The 25,893-nt window shown below is 44.3% G+C and overlaps 1 protein-coding gene across 3 annotated transcripts in view; it reads right to left on the bottom strand.

The window, feature by feature from the left end:
* Prkcb (protein kinase C beta) overlaps window positions 1–25,893 on the bottom strand; it is a 330,729-nt gene that overhangs the window by 19,293 nt on the left and 285,543 nt on the right. For all 3 annotated transcript variants that reach the window (XR_003710963.1, XM_028764304.1, XM_028764303.1), the window contains exons 13-16: window positions 23,368–23,506; window positions 19,010–19,090; window positions 18,620–18,727; window positions 12,781–12,921 (exon numbers count right to left, since the gene is read on the bottom strand). Coding sequence is in view for 2 of the 3 variants with exons in the window: in XM_028764304.1 (XP_028620137.1) it covers window positions 12,781–12,921; window positions 18,620–18,727; window positions 19,010–19,090; window positions 23,368–23,506 (469 nt within the window). In the remaining variant the exon portion in view is untranslated. The remainder of the gene's footprint in view (window positions 1–12,780; window positions 12,922–18,619; window positions 18,728–19,009; window positions 19,091–23,367; window positions 23,507–25,893) is intronic.

Below are 25,893 nucleotides of genomic sequence, written 5' to 3'. Positions count from 1 at the left end.
GAGTCTTAATTGTATAGCCTTTTTTTAAAAAAATCAACCAAGATTCAACTATATTTAAAAATAATTTATAACCATTTTATGTGCATTGGTGTTTTGCCTGCATGTATGTCTGTGGGAAGGTGTCAGATCTTAGAGTTACAGACAGTTGTGAGTTGCCATGTGGGTGCTGGGATTGAACCTGGGTCCTCTGGAAGAGCAACCAGTGCTCTCAACCACTGAGCCAGCTCTCCAATTGTGTGTGTGTGTGTGTGTGTGTGTGTGTGTGAGTTTGAGTGCATATCTGTATATAGATGAAGTTGCATGCTGTTATATGCTGTACTTGTATGGGACATGGTGTATTTTGGGCTTACATGCTTCTCTACAGAAATGTCCCAGAGGAACTTGGCTGTGAAAGGCCACTCTAAGAGACTGCAACAAGGCTCTTAGCAAGAGAGAATTCGAGACTTAATTTCGCTGCATAATCTTAAAAAAATACTCTTTGATAGTTTCACACACATATATAATAAGTTCTTGTCACTACATTATCTTCTCTCGCCTTACCTACACTGAAACCCTTTTCCTTCCCAACTCCCTCTCCTCTCTCCATGTCTTTTCTGGGTGTGTGACTTACTGAGTTAATTAGTACTGTTTGCATGAACATGGGTGGGTTATTATTTTTTTGGATTATGAGCAACTTCCTTGTGGCTACCACTGTGGAGAATGACACCCTCTTCCAGAACTCATAACAATAATCAGGAAGGGGAGGAGCCTCATGAGCCTTCCCCTCAATAATATTTCCATTTTGAGATGTCGAGAGGCTCAATCTCAGTTGCCCACTGCATGGCAACTGATTGGGTGTGACTGGGAGTTTCATTTTCCAGATTTCCTTTAAAGAGAGATCGAAGTGTGAAGTAATGAGGTCACGAAAGACCTCAGGCCTGCGAGAGCAGGCAATTTCCAGGTCATTGATGACTCAAAGGGAGAAATGTCAATGGGGTGGTGAGAGCAAGGAAGGAGCAAATTGTCACTAACAAGAGCCAGCAACCATTCCCAGCAGCTTATGCAAAGCTTGATGAGGCAGTCAACTTCAGAGTGTTCCAGAGAAGAGGCTTTTAAGATAGAAACAAGCTGGCGTGTTATGAATGAAGATAGCCAGGAAAGAATTGGACTACACAGCTTGTGTCTTGTCTACACAGCAGACAGCTCCTCTTTTAGCAATAGTGAAACACATCCTTTCTTTCTCATTATGCTTTGTTGACCTAGGAATAGACCTAGTCTCTTGGATCAGGGGGACAGACAACCCAGGTCAAGCCAATTAGCATAGTCCATCCCCCTGGTAACATGAAACAGAAGAGAAGCATATGGCTTACTAATCATTTACTAAGATTAAGTCTAAAGCTACCAGGAATTTTAGGAAAAAGGAACTCTTTCCAGTGGAAGTTTCTGAAACTTCCAGGAACTAAGTTGTTTGTTGCCATGTGCCTTGAATGTTAACTTGATCACATCAAGAGATGCCAAGAGATCAGTCAAGCATGCTTTTGAGTGTGTTGATTCTTTCCAGAGACAACTAGACCATAAGGCTCTGACCTAATCAATGCTTTAATCCACCAGCAGATTCAAAATTTGAATGGCCATTTGGGGATGATGGAGCTGTGGAAGGTGTCTTAGTTAGGGTTTCCATTGCTGTGAAGAGTCACAATGACCAAGGCAACTCGTTATAAAGGCCAACATTTATTCAGGCTGTCTTATTGGTTCTGAGGTTCAGTTCATTATCATCAAGGCCTGAAGGATGGCAGAATCCAGACAGGCATGGTGCTGGAGGAGCTGAGAGTTCTACATCTTGTTCAGAAGGCAAACAGAAGAGTGGTAAAACCCAAGCCCACAGTGACACATTTCCTCCAACAAGGCCACACCTACTCCGACAAGGTCACACCTCCTAATAGTGCCACTCCCTGGGCCAAGCATATTCCAATCACCTGGAGGAAGTAGGTTTCTGGGAATGTGCCTTTGGCCCACTCCTTTCCTCTCTTTCTGCTTTCTAGCTGCCGTGAGATGGCCTTCTCTGCTCTGTCTTGCCCTTCTGCTGCAACACTCTGCCTCAGACAGCATTATAGACAAGGAAACAGCCAACCATGAACTGGAAGTGTGAGCCAAAATAAATCTTTCCTCCTGTGAATAGTTTCTGTTAGGAATCTGTCACAAAAGTCAAGGTCTTTCTAATGCAAGGACGACAAAATTCTCTGAGAGAAGCAATCTGTTAGAGGTAGAGGAAGCAATCAAAGGAGATAGGGAAATGGAGTCTTCTTGGCACTGTTTGAGGCCATAGGTCTAGCCACACCTAAGTATTGAGGGATTTCTCCTAAAAGTCAGCTTGAATCAGGATCCTGTCCACAACCACAGGAAGACTGGTTAATGTGGAGAGAAACTGTAAACAGATGTTTATGGAGAGATGGGAGGGTGGTGTTCAGGGCAGGAATGGGGAGAAGTCACACACTGCCAAGTTCATGACACGCCTGTACATTGAAAGGCCAGGATAGGTCCACCTACATCTCAATTTTTCCAGTCACTCAGGAGATGGTGTTATCATCTTTGACCTAGGCGGAGTTGGCCATAGAGTCAAGAAGTGGTCCTACCAAATTTCTACCCAATCGGTCCTATCCCTTAGAAGGTAGGTGAACTCAAGATTAGACCAAGAGAAACGTAAACCTCACATCTGTATGGCTGAGTTTGATTGATGAAAGTAGAGACATTAAAACAGGAAAAAGCTCTTTGGGGGACTCTGAGGTAAAGGGTAAGACTTTATATTAATTGATGCTCAGAGTTAGTCTCTGGGTGACCATGGGTTATTTAACTCAAGGGTCTGAGTGTATTTCATTACATGTATATGAAAATGAATATTAACGCCTCTCTCTCGGGGTGTTTTGTGGGGGTGCAATTAGCTTAGTTAAGTTCACAAAGGTCTACATTCTCTAGGAAAAGTAAATAATTTGGCTAACAGGACCAGCTTGTTATAGTTATAAATAGCATAATGAATACAGCCCTGCATATTAGCTCTGTTATATTCCCTGGGTGAGTCATGTAGACAAATCTCTGGCCCTCCATTCATCTGTTGGATAAAGGAGTTGAATTCCCTTTCCAAGGCAGTCTTCCAATCCTTGACTTGTATCACATTCTGCTAATTATTGCCAGACATCCTAACAGTTCCATGCTCTCTCAGAGCATGGGCGTGTCCCATCCATCATTTCAACTCAATTGCTGTTTCCTCTTCCGGGGTTCAGTGCGAAGTCACGCACCTGGCAAGTGATTCTGGAACTCTATTGGTCCAGGCACCTGCTAAAATTCCAACTATCTGAAGGGAGCTTGGTTTGATCCATAATTTAATGGACTCCCCACTGGGACAGGGAGCAGATGGAAAGAGAGAAATAGGTCTCAGGCTGTGTTGTAAATGACTCTGGACTACCCGTCAGCTACTATATGAACATACCCTAGTGTTATTTGTTACAATCTCTGCCCCCACAGATATGCACATAGAACCTCCAGAATGGAGTATGGAAGCATCTCTTCTTTCCAGGGCCTAACCCCAGATCCTCCTCTTGGCTGCTGCCCTGCCCTGCTTTAAGTCCATGTCTGCCATCTCTGTCAGCCTTGAAACCCAAGCTTTCAGAAGAAGGAAATTTGCACCTTTTCCAGTTGTGCCAGTGGACTGTAAAAGGTGTGAACACACGAATTATTTGCTACAGTATTTTAAAATAAATGTGAAGTCATTTGGATTGCACAGATTTTCAGTCTTTTCCTATTATGTAATAAACTCCATTAGCTGTCATGGCTCTCTTCCCTTAGCAAGAAGCCAGGCCTTACCAGGTGATCTGAATTCATCCAATACTCTTCCCAAGGATTTTAGGCAGTACAGAGTCTATAGTTCAAGTCCTGGCTCTGCCACCCTCTACTGCTAGACTGTGAATATATTTTTTAAGTTCTCCAAGCTCCTCTCATCTGTAACATGGTGATAACAACACCTATGCCAAAGAGCTTTGTGAGAGTCACACCAGACAACACCTGAAAGACACATTGGACAGTGTCCACCACAGGCAAGGACTCAATGCGCTCTCTAACACGTTTGAATAATACAGGTTTTATGAGAATTACTTTAAGTCACAATGTTCAAACAGCTATTGTCCTCTTGAGTATTTGGTACTTTGGAGGTGTTAGGTTGGAGTTAAGTTCAAAGCTTAAATAAATCATACTGAGTAGAAGTTAGATGCCTTCCTTAAGCCTTGAATCTGGAGTCTGAATTGCAAACACAAAGGTTACACTTTCTGGCTTCGATTCAGAAATGTCAGGACATCAAACACACCTTCCGCCACATGCACACAGAGACACTCGCTCATACTGTATAAAGGGCAATTGGGTCTGGAGGAGAATGTCACAGAAATGGAGCTGCAGCTCATTACAGAGCACTGAAGCTTTTGACTTTGTAAACAATGCTTTTAAGTGACAAAACCACAGAGAAAGCAAGTCCTGTGGGTGTGAGCTCTTCCGGAAGCAGTGGCACCTTTGGGCTCTCAGAGGGTGTGGGCAACTTTGTATGTGTGTGCATCTGTGTGTGCACGATTGCACATTCATGTGTGTGAGTATGGGCACACATGTGCTGTGACCCACACATGGAGGTCAGAAGACTACCTCATGTGTTTGTCCTCCACGTCTATCTTATTTTGCTCAGGGCCTTCTTGTTGTTCACAGTTGCATAGACCAGGTGTGCTAACCCTTAGGCTCCTGGGGATTTCCTGTTTTTGTCTCCCATCTCCTGGGTATTACAAACCCACACTACTGTGACCATCTTAGACTTGGATTCTAGAAATTTGAATTCTGGTCCTCATGTTTGTGCAGCAAGCTCTCCACCCACTAAGCTATCTCCTCAGATCCAGATGACTATGATCATATTTTGGAAATTGTATAGAACCCAAAGGGCTTGGACAAGGAACTCTACAAGGGGCTTTGTACCTAGAAAGATTTTTAGGCTCTCCTGATGTGGAAATGTCTCGAAACGCTGAGGCTTTACGTAAATAGTGAAGATAAGAATACTTGACAAGAGTGGAACTGACAGGAGTCAGCCTGTGGAAGACGTGGGAGGCCTGACATGCAGGCTAGAGAGGAAAGAAGAGACCAAGCATGCTATCATGTCTCTGTGGGCTACATGTTTGTTCACAAGACAATGAAAGGAGTTAGAGAAAGATGATCTACTTGGGTACTGGAGATTGAGTACAGGGTCTTTTGCATGCTAGGCAAATGCTAGCATGCAACTTTATATTTAGTGGTCTTTTTATTTTTTAATTTGAGACATGTATCACTGTATCACACAGGGTAGTCTAAATTCATTCCAACCCAGGTAGGTTTTGAGCTTGTGACCTTCTAGTCTAAGCCTTCGGAGTAGCTGGGGTCAGAGGCCTGTACCAACAGGACCAGCTGAAAGGTTATCTTAAAATTTATCTCTCAGATAGAATTGATGACCATACTGCTCATGTTTCCAGGGACTACTGGAGCCACACTCACCAGCAGGAGGGCAAATCCATTCACATGTCAGCCCTCAAGACTCCATGGGCTTCATGGAGCCGGATATCCTGTGCCTTACCTTCCCCATGCCCTTCAGTTAGCTGCTTTTACACTGTCCACTGGATAAGCTGATCCCAGGGTCACAACAAAACACAAGCATACAAGAAGGTCCAGCCCCAAGGCACCCCCTATACTGCACAGCAACAATCTAAGATACATTCTTCCAGGCAGGAGAATGCCTTGGCAAAAGCTTTCAACAGTATGCTCTCACTGACAGAAGGAATACAACCTACAACCCACAGGGTGACCCTAACCACTCTGTGACTTGGGAGCAGTGCTCTGAGTCGCAGGCACTCTCGTGATAGCTATTCTCTTAGTTCACGTTTGTTCCACACCAGGACCAAACTCTGAGCTACCGGCCTCTCTACTTAAAGAACAATTGTGTGATCCACAGGGATTCCTATTCACCCATCCTTTGTGCCAAAGAGGTACTGAGTTGCCTGCAAGACACCAGGACCTGGAGAGGGACCAAGGATGCTGAAGTGAGCATCACCCTAGAGCAGTGATTCTCAACCTTCCGAAAGCTGTGATCCTCTAACACAGCTCCTCATGTTGTGGAACCAACCATAAATTATTTTTGCTAATATTTAATAATTGTATTTTTGCTACTGTTATGAACTGGAACATGAACATCTGATATCCAATAGGTGATCCTTGTGGGGTCACAACACACAGGTTGAGAACCACTGCCTAAAGACTCTCAATTGGCTCTATCCTGCCCTCGTTCCCAGAGCATCCTGCCTGGATTGTTAACAGATTCCACAACTGTTCTCAGTTTTAACTCGTCTCTTCATTGGCCAATATAATTCTTTTAAAGCACAGTGTTAGGTCACTATTTCTCTGCTCACAGGTTGGATTAAAAGCTAAAGATCGTGTAGTGCTTAGTACCTTCTTCCAGTACCTTCTTCTCCTCCCATGGTCTCCCTGTTTTTTTCTCCTTACCCACTGAACTCAGATGCCCAGGATCTGATGTTCACCAGACATGCCTGACAAGCTCCCTCTTACAGCCTTTAAATGTGTTCCTAACACAGTACTCAAGCCCGGGTCCTCAACACAGATTCAGCTCCCTCCCTCATCTTCTTCCTAGCTCTGCTGAAGTGTCACTTTCTCCATGATACCTTCCTCCCACCTTATTTAAAGTTTCTTCTTCCCCATCCTGGACCTCCCAAACTCCACGGCTGCTTTTGTTTGCTCTGTAATGCTTATCAATTTACAGTACTTTACATATTTCCCTTGCTTCTCTGGGCATTACTGGACCACTGTTTCTGCCAGACAGATATAGATTTCTGTGTTATTTATTACTGTGTTCCCAAGACCTAGCACACTACTGACTATCCTCTGCCGCATGGGTGACTCAGCACCCAACATTCCCAATAGGGAATGTACTTATGTACTTCTGAGTCCTCTGTTCCACCACATGTTTAGTATGGTAGGACATCCACTACCACCTCTCTCCCACTACATACTGACCACAACAGCCTAAGCTACAATTTACCAGAACACTGCTCTTCACCATGTCAACCCTTGATACCACCCTCCTCTTGCTATACAGAAGACCCTGCTGACACTAGGCTCTGTCACCCCACTCATGGCGCTCACTGTTCTGTCTCTGCTATACAACATAGAGTTCCTGGCCCAGCAGCAGGGAGCTTGTAAGGAATGCAAAACATCAGGATTTACCCTCAGCAACCTGTACTAGACTCTAGATTTGCACTAGACTTCCAGGTGACTTGTGCATGTGTGGAAAAGGAGCGATAGATTGAACCACCTGTGCAAGGACAGACAACAGCACTCTGCAGCCCGCACCATGTACCACACCTCCAGATCCTTCCGTATCATCCTCTCCCTGTGCACACTGCTCAGCCTAAAGAAGCCATGACAGCTTGCAGTGCAGCAGGCAAATTATAGCCCTTTATAAATACGATAGTAACTTACACAACAACCAATTTATCGGAGACACCCTGCTGTATGTAAGAAAATCACCTTTCACTCTAATATGCAGCCTTAAAGAAGCCTTTATGTCCCACAACATGGTGTATTATAGTTTCATGGCCATTCATTCATTCATTCACTCAATAAAAATTTTCTAGCACCCATTACGTGCTGAAACTTATGCTAGGCTTTGGCTCTGACAGTGAAAAAAGAAAAAAAAACCACAACCACAATCTTGTCAAAGTGACAGATGTTAAATCGAGCACGCAATTGCAAGAACATGAAATGAGTTTGTGAAGCAGGTCCCTACTCAGGAATCAGGAGGAGCCTCCCTGAGGAGGTGATGTTCCTTGTATTTAATGAGGTAGCACCTAGCCTCCAGGAGAGGGAGAGGAGCCTGGGAAGGGCTATGGGCCTCCCAGACAATGGTTTAACATAAGTAATTCTGGCAAAGAAAGAAAAGGCTGAGTGTTAAAGAAATAAGAGAAATCCAGGAGTGCTGGTCCTTAGGGCTAGGATCCCAGACTGTGGGAGGGACTCACAAGCCATATATGCCAAAGACCCATGGACATTACTGTGAGATATCAGAAGCAAGAAATTGATGTGACCAGATACACATTAAAGACACTATTGTATGGAGCTGGGGAGATGGCTCAATCAGCAATCAGCTTACCACACAAGCAGGAGGACCTGAGTTCAGGTCTCCAGTACCCATGTAGAAACATGGCGTGATGATGTGTATTTATTTGTAACCCTAGTGATGATGGTGGGAAGAGGCAGAGACAGGAAGATTCCAGAGGCTGGACCAGTCAGCTTGCATGAAACATTGTAGTACAGATTGAGAACCCTGTCTCAAAAGGATAAGGTGGAGTGGGCAAGAGTGGAAACTCAAAGTTGATACCAGCCTCCATGTACATGAGCATGTGTGTCTCAGCCTTCAGAATCTCTGTCTTTCTGTTTCTGTCTCTGTCTCTCTCAGACTCACTCCCCCTCCCCCTCCTCCTTTCTCTCTCTCTCTCTCTCTCTCTCTCTCTCTCTCTCTCTCTCTCTCACACACACACACACACACACTACTTTGTTGCCTATGACAATACAACAAACCTAGTATATTTTAGTATAGTTTCAAACAATGCACTGTCAAGCTACTCCTTGCCACAATAAAAGACAGCACTGAGAACAAACAAAACCCATTTAAAGTGATTTTAATGAACCACCCATAATAGCACCCTTCACTTGATGTTTGAATACAGGCCTCTGCTTCTGCCCCTTGTGCTTTCTCTCCCTGAACTCACTTAATAGCATGCATGAATCAGGCACGTTGACAGGTACACATATGCCTTTTAATATCCCACAAGGCACATGGAACTCTGAACACTTGCCACAGACATTTCAGAGATGACAGGCAGATAAGAAGATAAGGATGAGGAAACACAGGTCCTGAGGTGGGGGTCGGGACAAGAAAACCTGGATCTGCAATGTAAGAGGAACATTAGCAGGAAGAATCAAATAGATGGTGTGTGTGTGTGTGTGTGTGTGTGTGTGTGTGTGTGTGTGTGTGCGCTCACATGCATAGGTGTCCATATATGTGCACAACGGTGTGTGGAAACCAGAGGACAATCTCTGATGTGAGTCCTCAGGAACCATCCAATTTGTTTTCTGAAAGAGTTTCTTTTATTGGTTTGAAACCCAATTCAGCTAGTCTAGTTGATCAGCAAGCCTTAGAGATCCCCTGTCTTCATCTCCTTAGGAACAGAATTAACAATATGTACTGGCTTTGTGTGTGTGTGTGTGTGTGTGTGTGTGTGTGTGTGTGTGTGAGAGAGAGAGAGAGAGAGAGAGAGAGAGAGAGAGAGAGAGAGAGAGAGAGAGAGAGAGAGATCTGGGGATCAAACTCAGGTCCTTGTGCTTATGTGGCAAACATTTTGTCAAATGAGAAAACTTTGCAGCCTGTGAGCCCTGTATATTCATGACCACTAGCAGGAATAGTCAGAAATAACTCTCCAGTTAAAATGGACTCTTAACTGCCCACGAATAGTGCTAACAGTAACTGGCTAAATGTTACCCCAACTTGATCCATCAAGACTCCCCAAGGTTACAAACTGTCAGTCCACAGGCCACATGTGGGCCATGAATATGTTTTTATTTGCCCTGAACTGTTTAATTTTTAAACATTTGCTGCCAATTATGAAGAACTAGTGAGATTTCAGCTAAGAAGTCTGGTCCCCAGCTTCAAATGAGAGCGTGAAGCCTGGGCTTTGCTGGGCCTCAGCTTTCCACCTTGGCCTTCCTGCCTCCTCCTGTAGCTCACAGCCTTCTCTCTTCCTTTAAAGTGTGTGAAACTCAGTCTGTGATGTGTGCCAGAAGCCACTGTCTGGCTCCCAAATGGCCAAAAACCAGTCTCCCTCCTGCAACTGGCTGTTTTCTTTGCCACCTTCTTCTGCTCCCCTCCCTCTCCCTCTCCCTTTCCCTCTCTCTCTCCTGCCTGAGTGATGTTCTCAGCCTAAAGCAGAGTTTCAGATTCTCTGCAGGGCTTCCTGGACCCACAGCATCTGACACTGCTACCAGAGTTTCTAATTCAGGATGTCTAGGGTTAAGACCTAGAGGTTTATTTTGAACATGGTTTAGATGGACGTTGTCACTGCTGGTCTGGGAACACTATTTGAAAACCACTGGTGTACAGCTCTTAACACAAGCTTATAGAGTCCAGTGGCTTCAGTGCGGATGAGCATGGGTAAGTAAGAAAAGGAGAGGCTCACGTTTTGAGACCCTATAAATAAATAGCCTTGCAAAACCTAAATGGAGGGGCACATTGTGAGGATTGCAGGGATAAATGCTTGCCATGTAAGCAGAAAGGCTGGAATAGCTTGAATCTCCAGAAGTCACGCAAATGCTGGGCTCATATGGCAGTCTACCTGCAATCCTAGCCTTTAGGAGGCTGACACAGGATCGTCAGGTCAACCTGGATAACTATACCAGTTCTGTCAGTGATCTGGGTTTTTATTGGGAGACCCTGGCATAGGGAATACGGTGAAAAACGATCAAGAAAGAGCCCAGAAGTCAGTTTCAGGTCTCCACATGCACATGCACATCTCCCGTACACAGATACACACACACACACACACACATCCTTCAGCATTTAAACACACACAAAAATCTCAGCATTTAAGCAAATACACACACATACACACACTCACATACACATACACACATGTGCACACACACCTCAGCATTTAAACAAACACACACATTAACACATACACACACTCACACATACATACACTCAAGTGGGTCATTGTCTTGCCTCTGAATCACTAGTTTCCTGAACAAAGAGCCTGTTCATTCCTTCCAAGTTACCTTTTGACTTATTCCCAAAGGGTTGAGTAAAGGCAACTGTACTGTCAAGGACATGTAGCTCCATCTTTACCCCAACACTGAGCACAGACACTATCTTTAAGAAATAGTGCTACTAACTTGCCCTCAAAGACCCTAAACCCAAAATACTAACTACTCAATGACATCACTGACCACCATAATCAACTCTCCTTGAGAATGTGTCATGAACCAAGCTCATCCCAAGTGCTTTTTGTATCATAATCACCCTCTGAAGCAGAGGCCATTACCTTGCTACACGACAGAGGTGAAAAAGTAGTTAAGTCAGAGAGAACTTGACTGGTCCAAGCACACAGGCTCTAAAATAGTCTAGAGACAGAGTCTACTCATTGATGGTCAGATGCTATTAAGAATGCCATGCTCCAGCCTGTGTCTTTGTTTTAGGATGAATGATAATGACACTCAGAGGTGATGTCATATGGGTATGCTCTCAGGAGGGGTTTAATCCGGATGCATGAACTCCAGATATAATCTCACAAGTTTCCAGAAGGATCTAGAGAGAGTGTGTCTCTGCTGGACTTTCTGGGAAGATTGATTTGGTATTAATCTAGAATGTTCAACAATAGAACTGGCTGCTTCCATTGGAGCTGGCTTCATTGCACCCAGATATATCCAGAATGGGGCTTAGCAGGGGTGCAACAGAGACGGGCAGTTCTACAGAGTTGTGAGAATCACCAGAGAGATTTTCTCATACTACTGTCCATTTCCCTAGACATAGAACGCTTCCAGTGGAGTTGAACTATTCACGACATGGATTCTCCCTTCACCCTATACCACAGCAGCTGGGTGATTGTGGCTAGAGTGTCTGAACCTCTCTGAGTCTCCCTTTTCTTCTCCCACATGCCAGGATAATAGCTCCCACCTTGTAGGCTGTTGTGAGACTTTAATTAGATGCTGCAAATGAAATGTTCAACATGGCACCTAGCACATAATAAATGCTCAAGAAATTAACAATTATCACAGTAAAATAACTATCATCATCACCTTTTTCATCTAAACTGAGACCCTGATGACTTCAAGTTTCAATGACAATGTTTATTTCCCTTTACAGCCTCAGTCAGTAGTTTCACAACACATAATAAAGTCACCGGGTCTGCGCTGTACTTAACACCAACAAAGAAACATCCACCCAATAAAATCGCCGTTCTAATTCATCCAGGGGCAAACTACCCATCCTCTCCCTTGCAAGAAGTTTGCAAGGACCCAGCTGGGTCTCTGGGTCTGCAAATTTTTCCCAGCAACTGTAGGAGAATGGGAAGTATTTACTCTGACATAGCAACTGTATGATAACCTAGTATACACCCCAACCTCAAAGAGGTCTGTGGATCTACTTCTTTCTCCTTCACCTGGAGAAAGGGCTGGCTGGTAAATCATTCAGTTACAGGCTCAGAGGTAGCACCATAGGTTTCAGAATTCAATTTAAATACCATTGAGATAAACAACATGACCTTTTCAATGTCAGTCTGGAGAGAAAATGACACAGTTGAACTGAAGAAGGGAGGAGGGCAAAATTAGATTCTTCATCACAATTCTGAAGTCTAGACTCTGCTCACCCAAGAACCATCCCCTCCCCACCCCCTCCATTTCACCACTGAGGGTGGCAGCTCAGACAGTTACAGTAAATGAATCAAAACAACAGCAGCAAAAGCTCCGTATCAATGGTCTCTCCCTTATGTACAGGGGCCTGGCTTTGCAATAATCATCATGTTGATATTCAGTGACTTGGTGCACACAGGGAGAGAGGTGCCTACAGACATATTCAAGTCGATTCACTGATTCCACACCTCAAAGAGCATTCAGAACATGCACACACCAAAGAGAGAGCATATTGTGTCCAAGGACTGGACAGCCACAGGGAGGTTTACTTACAGCTTTGGGTTTATAAGGTGGCTGAATCTCCTTGCGCTCAAGTTTCTCCCAGTCGATATACCGGAAAAATGCGTGCTCCTTAATGTCTCGCTCCCCTTCAGGCCCACAACCCAGGCGCTTGCCTGGGTGTTTGGTCATTAGCTAAAAAGGAAAGAAAAACACTGAACAGATTGCAGACCAGGAAATGAGAGCTGCTGAGATATTATTATTCCAACTACTTAGGAAAGTCAATGCAGACTATCAACTGGCCTTACTGTCTGCGTTTCCTTCCAGGGACAGTTTCTTAGTCAGGCCTCTGTAGGAGACAAGACTGAAATGATACCCATCTCAGAACAAAGTCCCTCAGGGAGAATCAAACAAAAGCACAAATATGGCCTTGAACAACGTCACATTAAAAATGTTACAGACTGTCATTTGAGTGCAAGAATGAGCTTTATGTGATTACTGGTGCCCCTGATGAGGCCAGTTTCTACATGTTCAAACCCCCTTTCTCCTGTCGTAAGAAACACTGACATTTGACCAACTCGAAGGATGCGTTCATTCAGATGTCATTTGCATTTCTCAGCAAAGCACTTGTGAAAATTAAAAAAAGAAGAAGAAAAATATTAGTCAAATGTACCCAAGTTTCAAGTAATTACTTTCAGAAAGCTCATTAAATAGTCCAAAGCTAGCCCAGCTCATCCCCTGATCACAAGTTCCCTACGCTCCGCTGAGGTTTCTCTGGTGTTCTGTTTAAATTACTTAATTATCAAAACTCTCCATCTTTGGGTCTCTGAACCAGTACTAAGAAAACAAGATGAATAGATATGCTCTGAGATGAAGCGACCAAATAGGCTTGCTCTTAGAGATGAACCCGGAGCAGCACACGAGGGCCCCTGATCACAAGACGCCAGCAAATGAACTGAGAGGAAATATGGAGGAGTTGGTGACTCAGAAAGAAAAGGAAGAGGGCAGAAAAACAGGAAAGAATGAACTGTGTAGCTGACACCAAGCACCCCCAGTTTTGCCTAGGACTGGCTGACAGTGGGTCAAGGTAGAACCCAGAAGCTCAGAACTGCTGTGCATTTGACATGAATCCTGCCTACAGTATGCTCCATGACCACCATCACAGGCACACACCGTCTGTGTGTGCTTCATCTTCCAAGGATCAAAAGTCTCACAAACTCAGTGTTCTCAGTTCCCTCTTTCCTTACAGGCATGGCACTACTTGACTGTCACAGTGACCCAAGGAGGGGAGTCTATTCCTTTTCCCTCTTGAAATGGTGAAGCAAATGATATTCAGGGAACTCAGACAAACACAAGGACTTTTAATTCTAGGTGGGATCCAGTCCCACTTAGTCTAGCTCCAAAATTGGGGCTTTTAAGAGAAATAGGAGCCAGGAGTTATGGTGTATGCTTGTAATCCTAGCACTTCATAAGCTGAGACAGGAGGATTGCTATTAGAAGAGTCCAAGGCCAGCTTGGGCTCAATAAAGGGATCCTGTATCGAACTGGCAGAGAGAGAGCAAGAGAGAGAAAGAGCATGAGACAGAAAAAGAGAGAGAGACAGAGAGACAGAGAGACAGAGAGAGACAGAGAGAGACAGAGAGAGGGAGAGACAGAGAGAGAGAGAGACAGAGAGAGCATGAGACAGAGAGAGAGAGAGAGAGAGAGAGAGAGAGAGAGAGAGAGCATGAGACAGAGAGAGAGAGAGAGCAGACCGACAGAGAGACAGAAAAACTGTGTGAGGTCCAAAAGAAACTGAACCCGACACAAAACAGCCAACGGTGGTGCCTCTTAGTACACAGCGCACATGGTGGGGCCTCCAGGCTCACTCAAGATCTGCTTCTCACTTTGCCCTTCTTCTCCAGCTCATGGGCTTTCTCCCTCAGCTGCTGATTCCTGTATAACCCTGCCATTTCAGCCATGTGCACTTTTGGGCCCTTTTCTCTTGGTCACCTTTGTCCACACGCTCTTCTCTTCCTCCCTCCCCTTCTCTCTCCTCTCATGGCCCAGTTCAGGCTGCTGGTAATGTTCAGTCTACTACTTTCTCTCCTTGCTCAGGGCTCTTCCAGATGCTTCTGGATGTTCTCTCCTTCATATCTACAATAAAAACTTCTCCCCAGCCATACCTTGAAACAGTCCTGTCTCGACTGCATGTGGTTTTCCCAGAGATATCCGTGGTCTCGCTTGGTCAGGAAAAGTCAATGGAGGGCAAGCAAATTAGGTCAAGCCTTGACATTTGTGTGGGGTTTGGATGGGCAGAAAGTCTAGGACAGTGATTCTCAATCTTCCTAATGTTACAACTCTTTAATACAGATCCTCATGTTGTGGTGACACCCAAGCATAAACTTATTTTTATTGCTTCTTTATAACCGTAATTTTGCTACTGTTATAGATCATAATGTAAATATCTGTGTTTTTCAATGGCCTTAGGTGACCTCTGTGAAAGGGTGGTTCAAACCCCAAAGGGGTCATGACCCTCAGGTTGAGAACTGCTGGTTTAGGTCGTCTCTACTAACTCTGATAACAATAACACCAACAGCAATGATGTTTCTGGGGACTGAGAGCATTATGTGTTTGGTTTCTGTGCTAAAGGCAACCCAGCCATTATTTATAACTCTTGAATCTTACAGCAACACTCTGAGGATTCAGCAACCATTTTCCCTATAAGCAAACGGGTCCAGAGAGTATAGTCATCTGCCTAAGGTCACATAACCAAGAAGAAGAGCTGGGCGTGCGTGCGTGTGCATGTGTGCGTGTGTGTGTACATGTGCATGTCAAGCTCAGATCTCCATGACTTCCTGAAACACTCTTTACCTTGTTTGGTTGAGACAGAGTCTCATTTTTACCTGGAACCCCCCAAATTTAGCTAAGCTAGCTTGTCAGTGAGCCCCAGAAATCCTCTGGTCTCGACCTCCCCATTTCTGACACAGGATGTGTGCCGCTACAGCTGGCTTTTTGACGTGAGTCCTGGAGACTGGGCTAAGGTCTTCACATGCAGCAAGCACTTTGCCAATGGAGCCTCCTCCCCAGCCCCAGGGTCAGGTTTTGAATAGCTCAGCTCTCTCAGTTCTCAGTAATTCACTCTCTCTTTATTTTTACTCTAACTTGCTAGCCTAGGCTTCTGTCTGCTTTCAGCATCCTGGCTATGGAAATCAGAGCAAGCTTTTGCTGTTTTCATGGTGGAGAATAGGTTTTTTTTTTTTTTAATGAGCTAGACATATAAAGAAGATGGTATATGTGGGAAAGATGGCTGTTTTCAGATTCCTTGTAGGTAGGGAGACGGCGAGCAAAGAAGTGCCACTGTAGGCACACAGAGCAGTAAGGAGTCTGCCGGGTTCCCACACTCCACTCTCTGTGCCTGAAGCCATGTAGACAGCTGGATGTAATCACTGTTCCCACTTCGGATCACCTCCCAGACGCATCTCCAGGGGCCCTCTGCTCAGGAGGAAGCATTTGGCTCGAAGCTTAAGCATCACCCCTACTTTGAAGGAGTATCAGCCTTAAAGAGAGAGCCCACACTGCACTGAGCCCACTCAACTCGGAACAGTGCCCCAGCACAAAAAGCCAAGAGAGTCACTCCCGCTCATTGTGAAGGTTATGGATCCTGAATTGATAGAAACAACTCCACCAGGCAAAGTGCTAATTGGAGCTGAAGCTGAAGGCAGCTGACCTGGAAAAATTTCTCTCCTCCATGACCCACTTAGAACCCTTACCCTGAGCTGTCCAGGCATCGATGGGTAGGGAAGGGTAAGTCCATGAGCATGCGCTGAACACCTACTATGTGCAAGCCACACAAGAGTCCCCTTCAACTGCCTCACTTAATGTCTGGGACATGACTCATTAAGTACTTTTATTCTGTTTTTGGAGATGAAGAAGCAGAAGGTCAAAGATGCAAGGAAATTACTCAAAACCACACACCTAAGGAAGGAGAGAGTGCAGTGAGAATTTGCAGAGGCCTTTTGATCTCCTAAATCCTTCCCTCTCCAAATTCTCCTGTCACAGAGGGACAAGGCTCAAATGCCAAGGGGAGCCTGGCACCAAACAGAGCAGTGACAGCGTTCCTCCTATTGGAGATGGCCTTAGGGTTTGGGAGCAGAATCCAGGCTCTGGTCTAAGTGATTTATAGGTATTAACTGGTTTAATCATCAAAGGACCCTATGTGCAGTGCAGTTATTGGCCTCAATCTGCAAATCAGGTCAAATAACCTCCTCATGATCATACTGGCTCACATCCTTGGACTTGGATGGGAACTCAGACAGAATCTGCATTTTTTTTTAACAAACTGGAGAGGGCACATCCAATCTAAAGGGGATGGTGATTTCCAGTCTTGCTGACTGATGCTTCCTAGGAATGAGTGGACAATGTAGGAGCTGGAAAGCTGAGGATTTATGGGAAAATACCCAGATCTTCAGAAGTTGGGAATCATTAAATGAATTAAAGACCACGACTGACTTCCTCCCGCTCCTCTCTTAACAGGATACCTCTGGGAGCCTCTCTGGCCTCTATCTCCATCCCCCGTCATCTACATGCTATGCCAGTGCTCCTGATGAACCCTTGAGTCTCCGCTGGGCTCCTTGTTTTTATTCTCTCCCTGCCTCACACCCTCCAAGAAAACTGTTTGTAACCGATTTAACCTGAAGATGTTAGGGACTGAGGCTAATTCACACGTGGCTTCCCCAGAGATGTCTGCCTCCTCGCCCGTGTAGCTCAAACACAATGCTCAGGTGATTCAGCTGGTGAGAGTTCAGTCAGTCTTACGAGGTAATTTCAAGCTGTGAGTTTAGTCCAGCTCATATCATCAGGGCCAAAACTCAGGCTAAGCTGCCTGACTGTTGCCGATTTCCTTAAGCAGAGCCACGTAGACGCCATTGGACTGGGGTCAGGAAGAGCAGCACCGGGTAGGGCATGGAAAATATACAAGCCTTCTAGAGATCTATGGAGACAGCTCTGGTATATGTAGACACATAGTAGGAGTCTCAAGCCCAGGCACAGCCTAAGATCTAACCTTTAGAGCTTTCCCTCCTTTGCTGGTGGGAAAGCCTTTATAAAAAGTCTATCCTTGCACATCGTTCCCTCTGTCTCAGGGTGAAGCTTTCACACTTTCATCATGGTTGAGAGACTGCATCCTTTGGACACTGTGTTTAAAGGCAGTGCATTTTGAGCTACATGGGGGGTTTTTCAGAACACTGGTATGCAGACCTAATCCTGGGATGGGGCTTAGGTCTATACAGTCTAAAAAGCAGACTGGATCAAACATGAAAAGTAGCACAAATAAACCTCACCTGCAAACTCCTGCCTGCCTTTCCTCACGGGAATTATTTCCATAAGCTGTAGGTGTGTACCTGTGCCCTTTAAACTGTGCACCTGTGTATACACAGCTAGGTGTGCACCCATGTCCCACAAGCTGAGGGAGAGCATGCAAGTCTGGGGACACTGCATTTGATTCAGCTTATCCAGGTGATCACTTAGAATCAATACTGCCTGAAATTTTCTTACAACAAAAGTCATAAAATTTTGATGTTAGCTGAAGACATATGCAGCAGAGCAGGACAAGGCAGACCACTCTAGGCCCTCTTCCCATGGTTCCAGCTCTGGAGCAACGTCTCTGGGTTTCTTTGTGTAAGGCTTGGGGCTGGTGCCCAGCTAAAAGCAAGACTTCAGTACTTCTCTACATCTTCAGACCTTGGTGAAAATGAGAAGGGAACTCTCTTTTCCAGGAGAGAACAGCTTCATAGCAGGGCTCTAGTGTTGGAAGCAGAGTGAGAGGTGATAGAAATCCTCTGCTTCTAACTAGTTGGGGCACAACCTGTACCCCTTGCATGGTAGTCTTGGCTTTGAGGGATGGACTACTTACCCCTTTGCAGATTGCCACAGCTTCCTTGGACATGGACTTGGGATATGCCACATTGTGCTCCATGATTGACTGGAAGAGTTCATCCTCATCCTCCCCTTCAAAGGGTGCCTGTGGGACAGAGGGAAGAGTGGGAGAAGAGCCCCTGCCTGGTCCTCCTCCCAGCTTTCTCTGTCCAGCAGGGCTTCCTTCTCCCTACCTCCAATCCCAAGATAAGGTTACCCTCTGGGACTTTCACAAGAAAAGATGATCAACAAACTTAAGTAACCCCAAGACCAGGAAAGTCAGAAGTACTCAGATTCATGAGCTATCACCAAGTCGTCACTGTCTCCAGAGACCATGTGGCTGGAGGTGGAGGATAATTTTCTTACAGATCACTTAAAATTCAATTACCTGGCCAGCCAACATTTCATACAGCAGGACTCCAAATGCCCACCAGTCCACAGACTTCCCGTAGGGCTGATAAGCAATGATCTGGAAAACAGAGGACATCCCATCAGAGTGGCAGACAGCTCCTATGGCTGGAGACTAAATTCACACTTACTTTACAGGAAGAGTGGCCTAGCATTTGGGTGGAGAGTCTCAGGTATGGTCTTGGCCTTCTGTGCAAGGTTACAATGGCTACTGCCGTCCCAGATCCGAGCAGGGTCTCAGAGAGTGGACAAATCGGGTAAGGTGCACCTGCACTGTTTCCTCACATTTGATGCTTCACAAAGGCACCTGCAGCTGGGCAAACATCTGTGTGCCACCCTGCCTTCTTAAGCACTGGGTGTGGTGTGATGTTTCAAATTTCTGTATATGGTATTTAATGAGTGGTTATTTTTGTTTCTCACAATAGAGTATAAACATTTATACAATAATGTGGATATACTTAACCCTACCGAACCACATACTTAAAGATGGTAAAATTTACAACATGTGGGCTTTTTGTTTTGTTTTTCATCTGTTTGCTTGTGGAGCTAAGGATTCAACTCGGGGTCTCACGTTTGCTGGGTGACATCTCTGTCTGACCCACGCCCACGATTCAGTATGGTTCTTTTGAACCATGATTAAAAATACAACACCCTAAAATGTAAGAGTATTTGTAATTTTTTTTTACATCTGTTTTTATTTGGAAAGTATATATGGTAAAAAAAAATTCTGTGAAAACCATCTATAATTCTTTGTCAAGAGTAAAATCATGGAAAACACTGATCTTTCTCCTGCTAGACTCTTTTCGCACAACTGTAGATTAAACTGGTGTGTATTCTGCTTAAGCTCTGGCACTTCAGAGGTGGACCCTCAGTGGAGGGTGTCCTTCATTCTGCATTTCCATCAGATTTGTGTGCTGGTACATTGGCTATTTTTTTAAGATTTTATTTTTACTTTGAAGTGTGTGTGTGTGTGTGTGTGTGTGTGTGTGTGTGTGTGTGTGTGACGGGGAGGTGTGTGCATGTGAGTGCAGTGGCTCTGGAGAACATCAGAATCCCTTGGAGCTCAAGTTACAGGAAGTTGTAAGACACCTCACAAAGATAGTGGGAGCCAAATTCAGGTCCTCTGGGAAAGCAGTAGGCACTCTTAACCATAACCACTGAGCTATGTCACCAGTCCACAGAATCGTTTTGTTGTTTTTCTCTCTACATAGGATTCCATTGAAAGCGCATGTATGTTCACACACGTGTGAGCACACACACAAATATGTCTTACAAATTCCCAATTGTCCAATGGTTTCCATAAGTTAAATGAATGGAAGAAGGATTAAAGGATCAAGTGGTACTCATGGCTGCCAGGCTTTGATAGCTGTGTGGCTGTCTACCCTTCAGCATATAGAGTGAAAAAGCAGCTGTGTCAAAGGCAAGATGCCGACACAGCAAAGGTTGAGGGCTGAGGTTTATGGGTCTATGATCTACCATTGTATCCTAATTGCTGTTTCCCAGTGTGACCTACAAAACAGACACACTATGCACACATTGGGGTTTTGTGGATATGAGGTACTGAACACCTCTTATACCTCATCCTTCACACTGTCTGTTACTATAATGTTCTCTAATTCAGTTATCGCTTGTTTCCCTCAATAAAGGCATTGGGGCAAATCTGGCTATAAAACAAACGTCTGTTTTTTGAAGCCCACCTCCCCCCCCAGCTTCTTCCTCAAAGTCAGAAATGCATAGATGATGGTCCGGGGATAAAGATGCCCATAAGCTAGGAGTCACAAGTTCCTGAGCTTTACTGTACAACGTGACTATGACAGTTAACAATGAACTGTCTTCTTGAAAACCACTGTGACTTCTGGGAGCTGGAGCACACACCTGCAATCCTAGCATCTGAGATACTAAGATAGCAAGATTGCCATGAATTCAAAGCCAGCCTGAGCAACACAGTAAAACCATGCTTCAAAAAGCAAATCACTGAGGGACAGTGAGATAGCTTAATGGGTAAAGCATTTCTTGTATGAGCCCGATGACTCTAACCCAATCCCAGAAGCCAGAAAAATGTAGAAGGAGAGATCCAGCTCTGTAAAGTCATCCTCTGACCTCCATGTGTGTGTGTGTGTGTGTGTGTGTGTGTGTGTGTGTGTGTGTTATGGCATATGCATGCACACATACACACACAATAGTAGTATTTTTTAAACTACTGACTGTAGATTTTAACAATAAAGGTTAAGTGCTTGAGATTATACATATACAATTAACAAACTGTATTATACATATACAAATTAACTCAATTCAACTCTTCTGCATGCTCAAAACGTTTTGTACATCATAGATATGAATTTTTAATTTGGAAATTTAAGATAGACAAATAATGAAACAAAAGAATAAATGAATAAGAAATGAACTCTGAACAGAAGTGACTGCAAGACACAGCCTCTGTGAGAAGCTTCTCAGTGAACGTGTCTTCACACCTTTAAGGCACTTGGTGTTTCATTTGCTTCTGACAACCCAAGAAGTTAAACCTTTTACCAAGGAAAATAGAGCCTGGGAGGTGAGAAAAGTTGCCAGAGGACAGCAGTGAGCTGAAGGAAGAGGCAGTCTGCTCCGGGCACCGTGTGCTCAGGAACCCCGCAGCCAGACAGGAGCTGTCAGAGACTATGACCCTACAGAGATTTGGAATCAATGGTCAAAAAGGGTGACATTTGGGCATCCTAAAAATTTTAAAGCTCCCCCATGACTCTGAGTATAGCTAGATAGTATAGTACTCATTGAACAAAAGACACACCCAGGAACTGTGTCAGAGTATGTCAGAACCTACGGAGAATTAGCCAAAGGATAACTGACCTAAGTATGCCACGCAGGGATACACAAATACACTTACTTACTTTGCGGGAGGATCAATGACACACATCTATCAATGACACACAGAGAGACTGGAGCATTCTTGCTCTCTGCAGTGTTTGAAATCTATGTGTCATCTCCCAGGCAGATTGTCTGCACCTTTTCACGAGCATTTGCATACTCAGAGAAAACACACAGCAGCGTCCCAAGTGCTACCGCCACTGTCTATAAACAGTGTTGTCATATTTGTTATTCCTCATTTGCATTTGTTTTATTTTTATTACTTCATGTGTGGGGTGGTTTTGCTAGGGAGCTCACCCTGGCCTCGAACTCAAATTCCCCCGCCTCAGTCTCCTGTGGGCTTGGATGGCAGGTGGGTGTGACAACGTCTCGTTTGATTTTAGTTTTTCCTTTATCGATATGTCTTGGAAACATGTTCCTATTTTCATATACATTTAACTTACTCTCTTCTATTGGTGAATAGTGACATTTTCTTCTGTAACTAAACCACAGTCTTCTGCTCTCACCCATATGGAGGGACATTACTTCCAGTTAGTTCATGGAGACATGCTTTGATCTTTCTAGTGTTATATGTGAATTCCTGACACAAATGCGGTATGTATTAGTGATTGATTCCTTCATTGATAGTCAGTAAATAAATATTGAGGGTCTCTCTTAGTTTTCATTGTTAAGAAGCGATGGTGGGATGAAAGAAGGGCTTTGAATGTGCCCCCTTCTCTGTGTATGTGCATTTATCCATGTGTGCAACCTAGGTTTCTAGAAGGCAGTTGCCTGGGCACAGAACATGCACGTTTTAAACATTATATTTAGCCTTATACCTTCATGAGAAAACTTCTAGAGAATTCTTGCATAGCAAGTGACTGACAGCTAGCCAAGGAAGAGAGAAATCTTAGGATATCTCTCTCCAAGACTCTGTGTCATGTTCCTACAAATTATTATCTCATATCTTGTTGAGAAACACCAGTGAATGGCCACTTCCTTTGGGAGGAAGGGGGCTACTCTGATGAACATTCACCCTTTCACCTATATCTTTATCACAGAAAGACAAATTTGGATTCTCCAGGAATGCATCTCCACTGCACAGTGCACCACTGATGTGTCTTGTCAGCCCAGAGGATTCGTTCCCCTTCTGTCTCTCACTCTCGCAGCAAACATTTCAATGTCATAATTAGGAGGCATCATATGGCCATGAGCCATAGCAGCTAGATGATGGATGTGTTTTTACTGATGTGTGATGGATCATTCGTTTGAGTTTTATTTAAAAAAAAAAAATCCTCCCTACATGTTGACGTATTTGGCCTTCTAGAGCTCCTAGATGTGCTAAGCCGGTCTGCGAGTGAGAGCGCAGAGGGACAACAGAGAAAGCAGGATTGAGGCCAGGCCAAGGTTCTCAGACACCGCCCTTGACCTTCCCAGACATCGCACAGCCATCCGGGAGCAGGAGAAACATCACTGCAGGTGGGCATATGCTCTCACCTCTGGGGCAATGTAGTCCGGAGTGCCACAGAACGTCTTGGTTGTCACCCCATCCCAGATGTTCTCCTTACACATGCCAAAGTCTGCGATTTTGATGTGCCCCTCAGAATCCAGCATCACGTTGTCAAGTTTCAGGTCACTGTGGCAGACATAAGGATTTGGAAGTTTAGTTTGCATGCTGCTTATTTCAGCTCAACCAACAGTCATGATAGGGGTACATCACACACCTGTGCTCGGAGCTTCACGGACACAGAGTTAACATAAAACCCACTTTTCCCTACAGGGTTTATGATCTGGCAGGGAGATTATAACTAAAGGGACCCACAAACCTCTGAGCTTTCTTTTTCTACAGCGTGAACTGTGCTTTGTGTCTCACAAAGATACAAGGAGACATTATCTCAGGGAAGAGAGAATCCTTAGGAAGATAAGGAAAGAACACAGAACCATGGATGATTTTAGAATCCAAGAGACGTCCACAAGTTAACCTTTATACCTAAAATCTTTTCTGTTACATAAAAATGTATTTTCCATGAAAATATTACTTTTAATGTGTCTCTGAAGATTATGGAGCTAACAAAAAATCAGATTCAGAGAATTCACTTAACTCCAAGTACTTCTGGCTCTCCTACTTTATGGGACTATACTCAGGAGCTCCAACTGCTCCTCAATCAATAGGGGTCCGTTGCATGCCTGCTATGTGTCAGACACTATTCCTAGAATTAGAAACATTAACTATGAACAAGATAAATAAGAATGCTTCTTTTATATTCCAGTTAAGTCCCAGTGTTGAGCAAAGATAAGTAATATTTTACCCTATGATCATGGCTATTTGAACTCTGAAGAGAGATAGTAAGGGTGGAAGGGGATGTCACTGGAGGACAAGTCTCTAAGATAGTGACATCTGAGCTTTGAAGAACTTGTCTTTTGCTCTCACCCTAATGTTGGCATCTGTGTGGTTGAGGAAGGCTTCATAGTCTGGAAAACTCCTGCCTGTCTTCAGCATGTAAGATTGTTCCCATATTCCATGAGGTATCTTTCATACTTGCTTCTCCCTAGTATCTACCCCAATGTCAACATTTTGTGCACCAGTGAGTAGGGATGCTTGATGTCTCAGGCTGATCTGGTTCTAATGGAAGATGTGGCAGTCCAGTTCTCTAGGAGGTATGGAACCTACTTCCTAACTCTGAGCTCTCTCCTGCATCGTCTTGGTCAGGTTCCAAATGTCTGGTACAACTCTTTCCTGATCTTTAGGCCACATGATGGGGATGTTGGTGAACCTGACTTCTGGTCCCAGGAGTGGTTTTACATGCCTGTACTTGCCATTGGAAATTGTACTCACAGTGACTTGTTCAATAACAGGCATGGGAGCCAATAGAGAACCATCAAAATCTAGATACCCTCTTGGTTACCCCTGGCAAAAAGGCAAGCTCTTGTATACTGGGCTGATTCAGGAGCAATAATACATATCTAAAAGCTCCAGCGGTTCATTGATGAAGAGCAGAAAGCTAATAAAGATCAGAGGCTACAAGGAATGCAACAAATAAACCTTTCAGATGTGTTTCTGGGCTTCTCAAAGGCAGCCAAGTTAAGTAAAGCTGAACTGAGTTGCTATGGTCACTGTCAGCTTATCTGGACACCTCCTATCTGTCTGTAAAGTCCCCTCATCCCAGAGGAAATCCATCCAATTGCATCCACTGCAGACAGCAACCTCCCCAATCCAATCCCAAGAATCTTTGGCACCATCCATAGGATCAATCTTAAACCGCACTCATGCTTGTCTTCAAGGCACGGTGTACTATTGCCAGGCTATAAATCAGGAGTGCTGTACTATGCAGCAACTATATACCAGATATATGTATGAATTCATTACACATGACACCCATCAACTTGACTATATGCCCAGAAACAAGCAACTGGGTCACTGGTCTCTGTTCTAGATATAGGCTTCTGTATGTGGGTACTGAGGATCCAAACTCAGGTCTTCATGTTTGCACTTTACCCACTGAGCTATCTCTTCAGCCTTGGGGTGCTTTGGTTGCTATTTTTCCCTGTAAGATACGCTTCTTCTTGTGTCAAAAGAGGGCTGGAACATTTATCTTGAAGAACTCCATTAAGGAAAGTTAGCACAGACCTCAGAGTCAATGACCAATAAACCAGAAACTAAGTTTGACTAAAAGGATCTTTCAGTCATCTCTGACTCCCATTCGTGTGTAGCATGTTCCTCAGAGAAGGAAAAATCAAAAACTTTGTCATCTTATATCCTTAAGAACTTCACTACTCAGCGTGAGTGAAGATGTGGACTTCTAAATCATATACACTTGACTAAATCAGCACAATCCCTAACAGCTGGGTATCTAGTCTTACATTAAGAAGTGGACTTTGTAAAAAAAAAAAAAAAAACATTAAAAATGGAGAAAGAAAAGGGGAATCGAGGAGAGAGGAAAGGTAGAGAGGAGAAAGAGATTAAATAGATGATAGAATTAGATTATAGATAGATAGATAGATAGATAGATAGATAGATAGATA

The sequence above is a fragment of the Grammomys surdaster genome, unplaced genomic scaffold, assembly GCF_004785775.1.
Source record: "Grammomys surdaster isolate TR1022 unplaced genomic scaffold, NIH_TR_1.0 142, whole genome shotgun sequence".
Classification (NCBI taxonomy): Eukaryota; Metazoa; Chordata; class Mammalia; order Rodentia; family Muridae; genus Grammomys; species Grammomys surdaster.
This window is presented reverse-complemented; position numbering and strand designations above follow the sequence as displayed.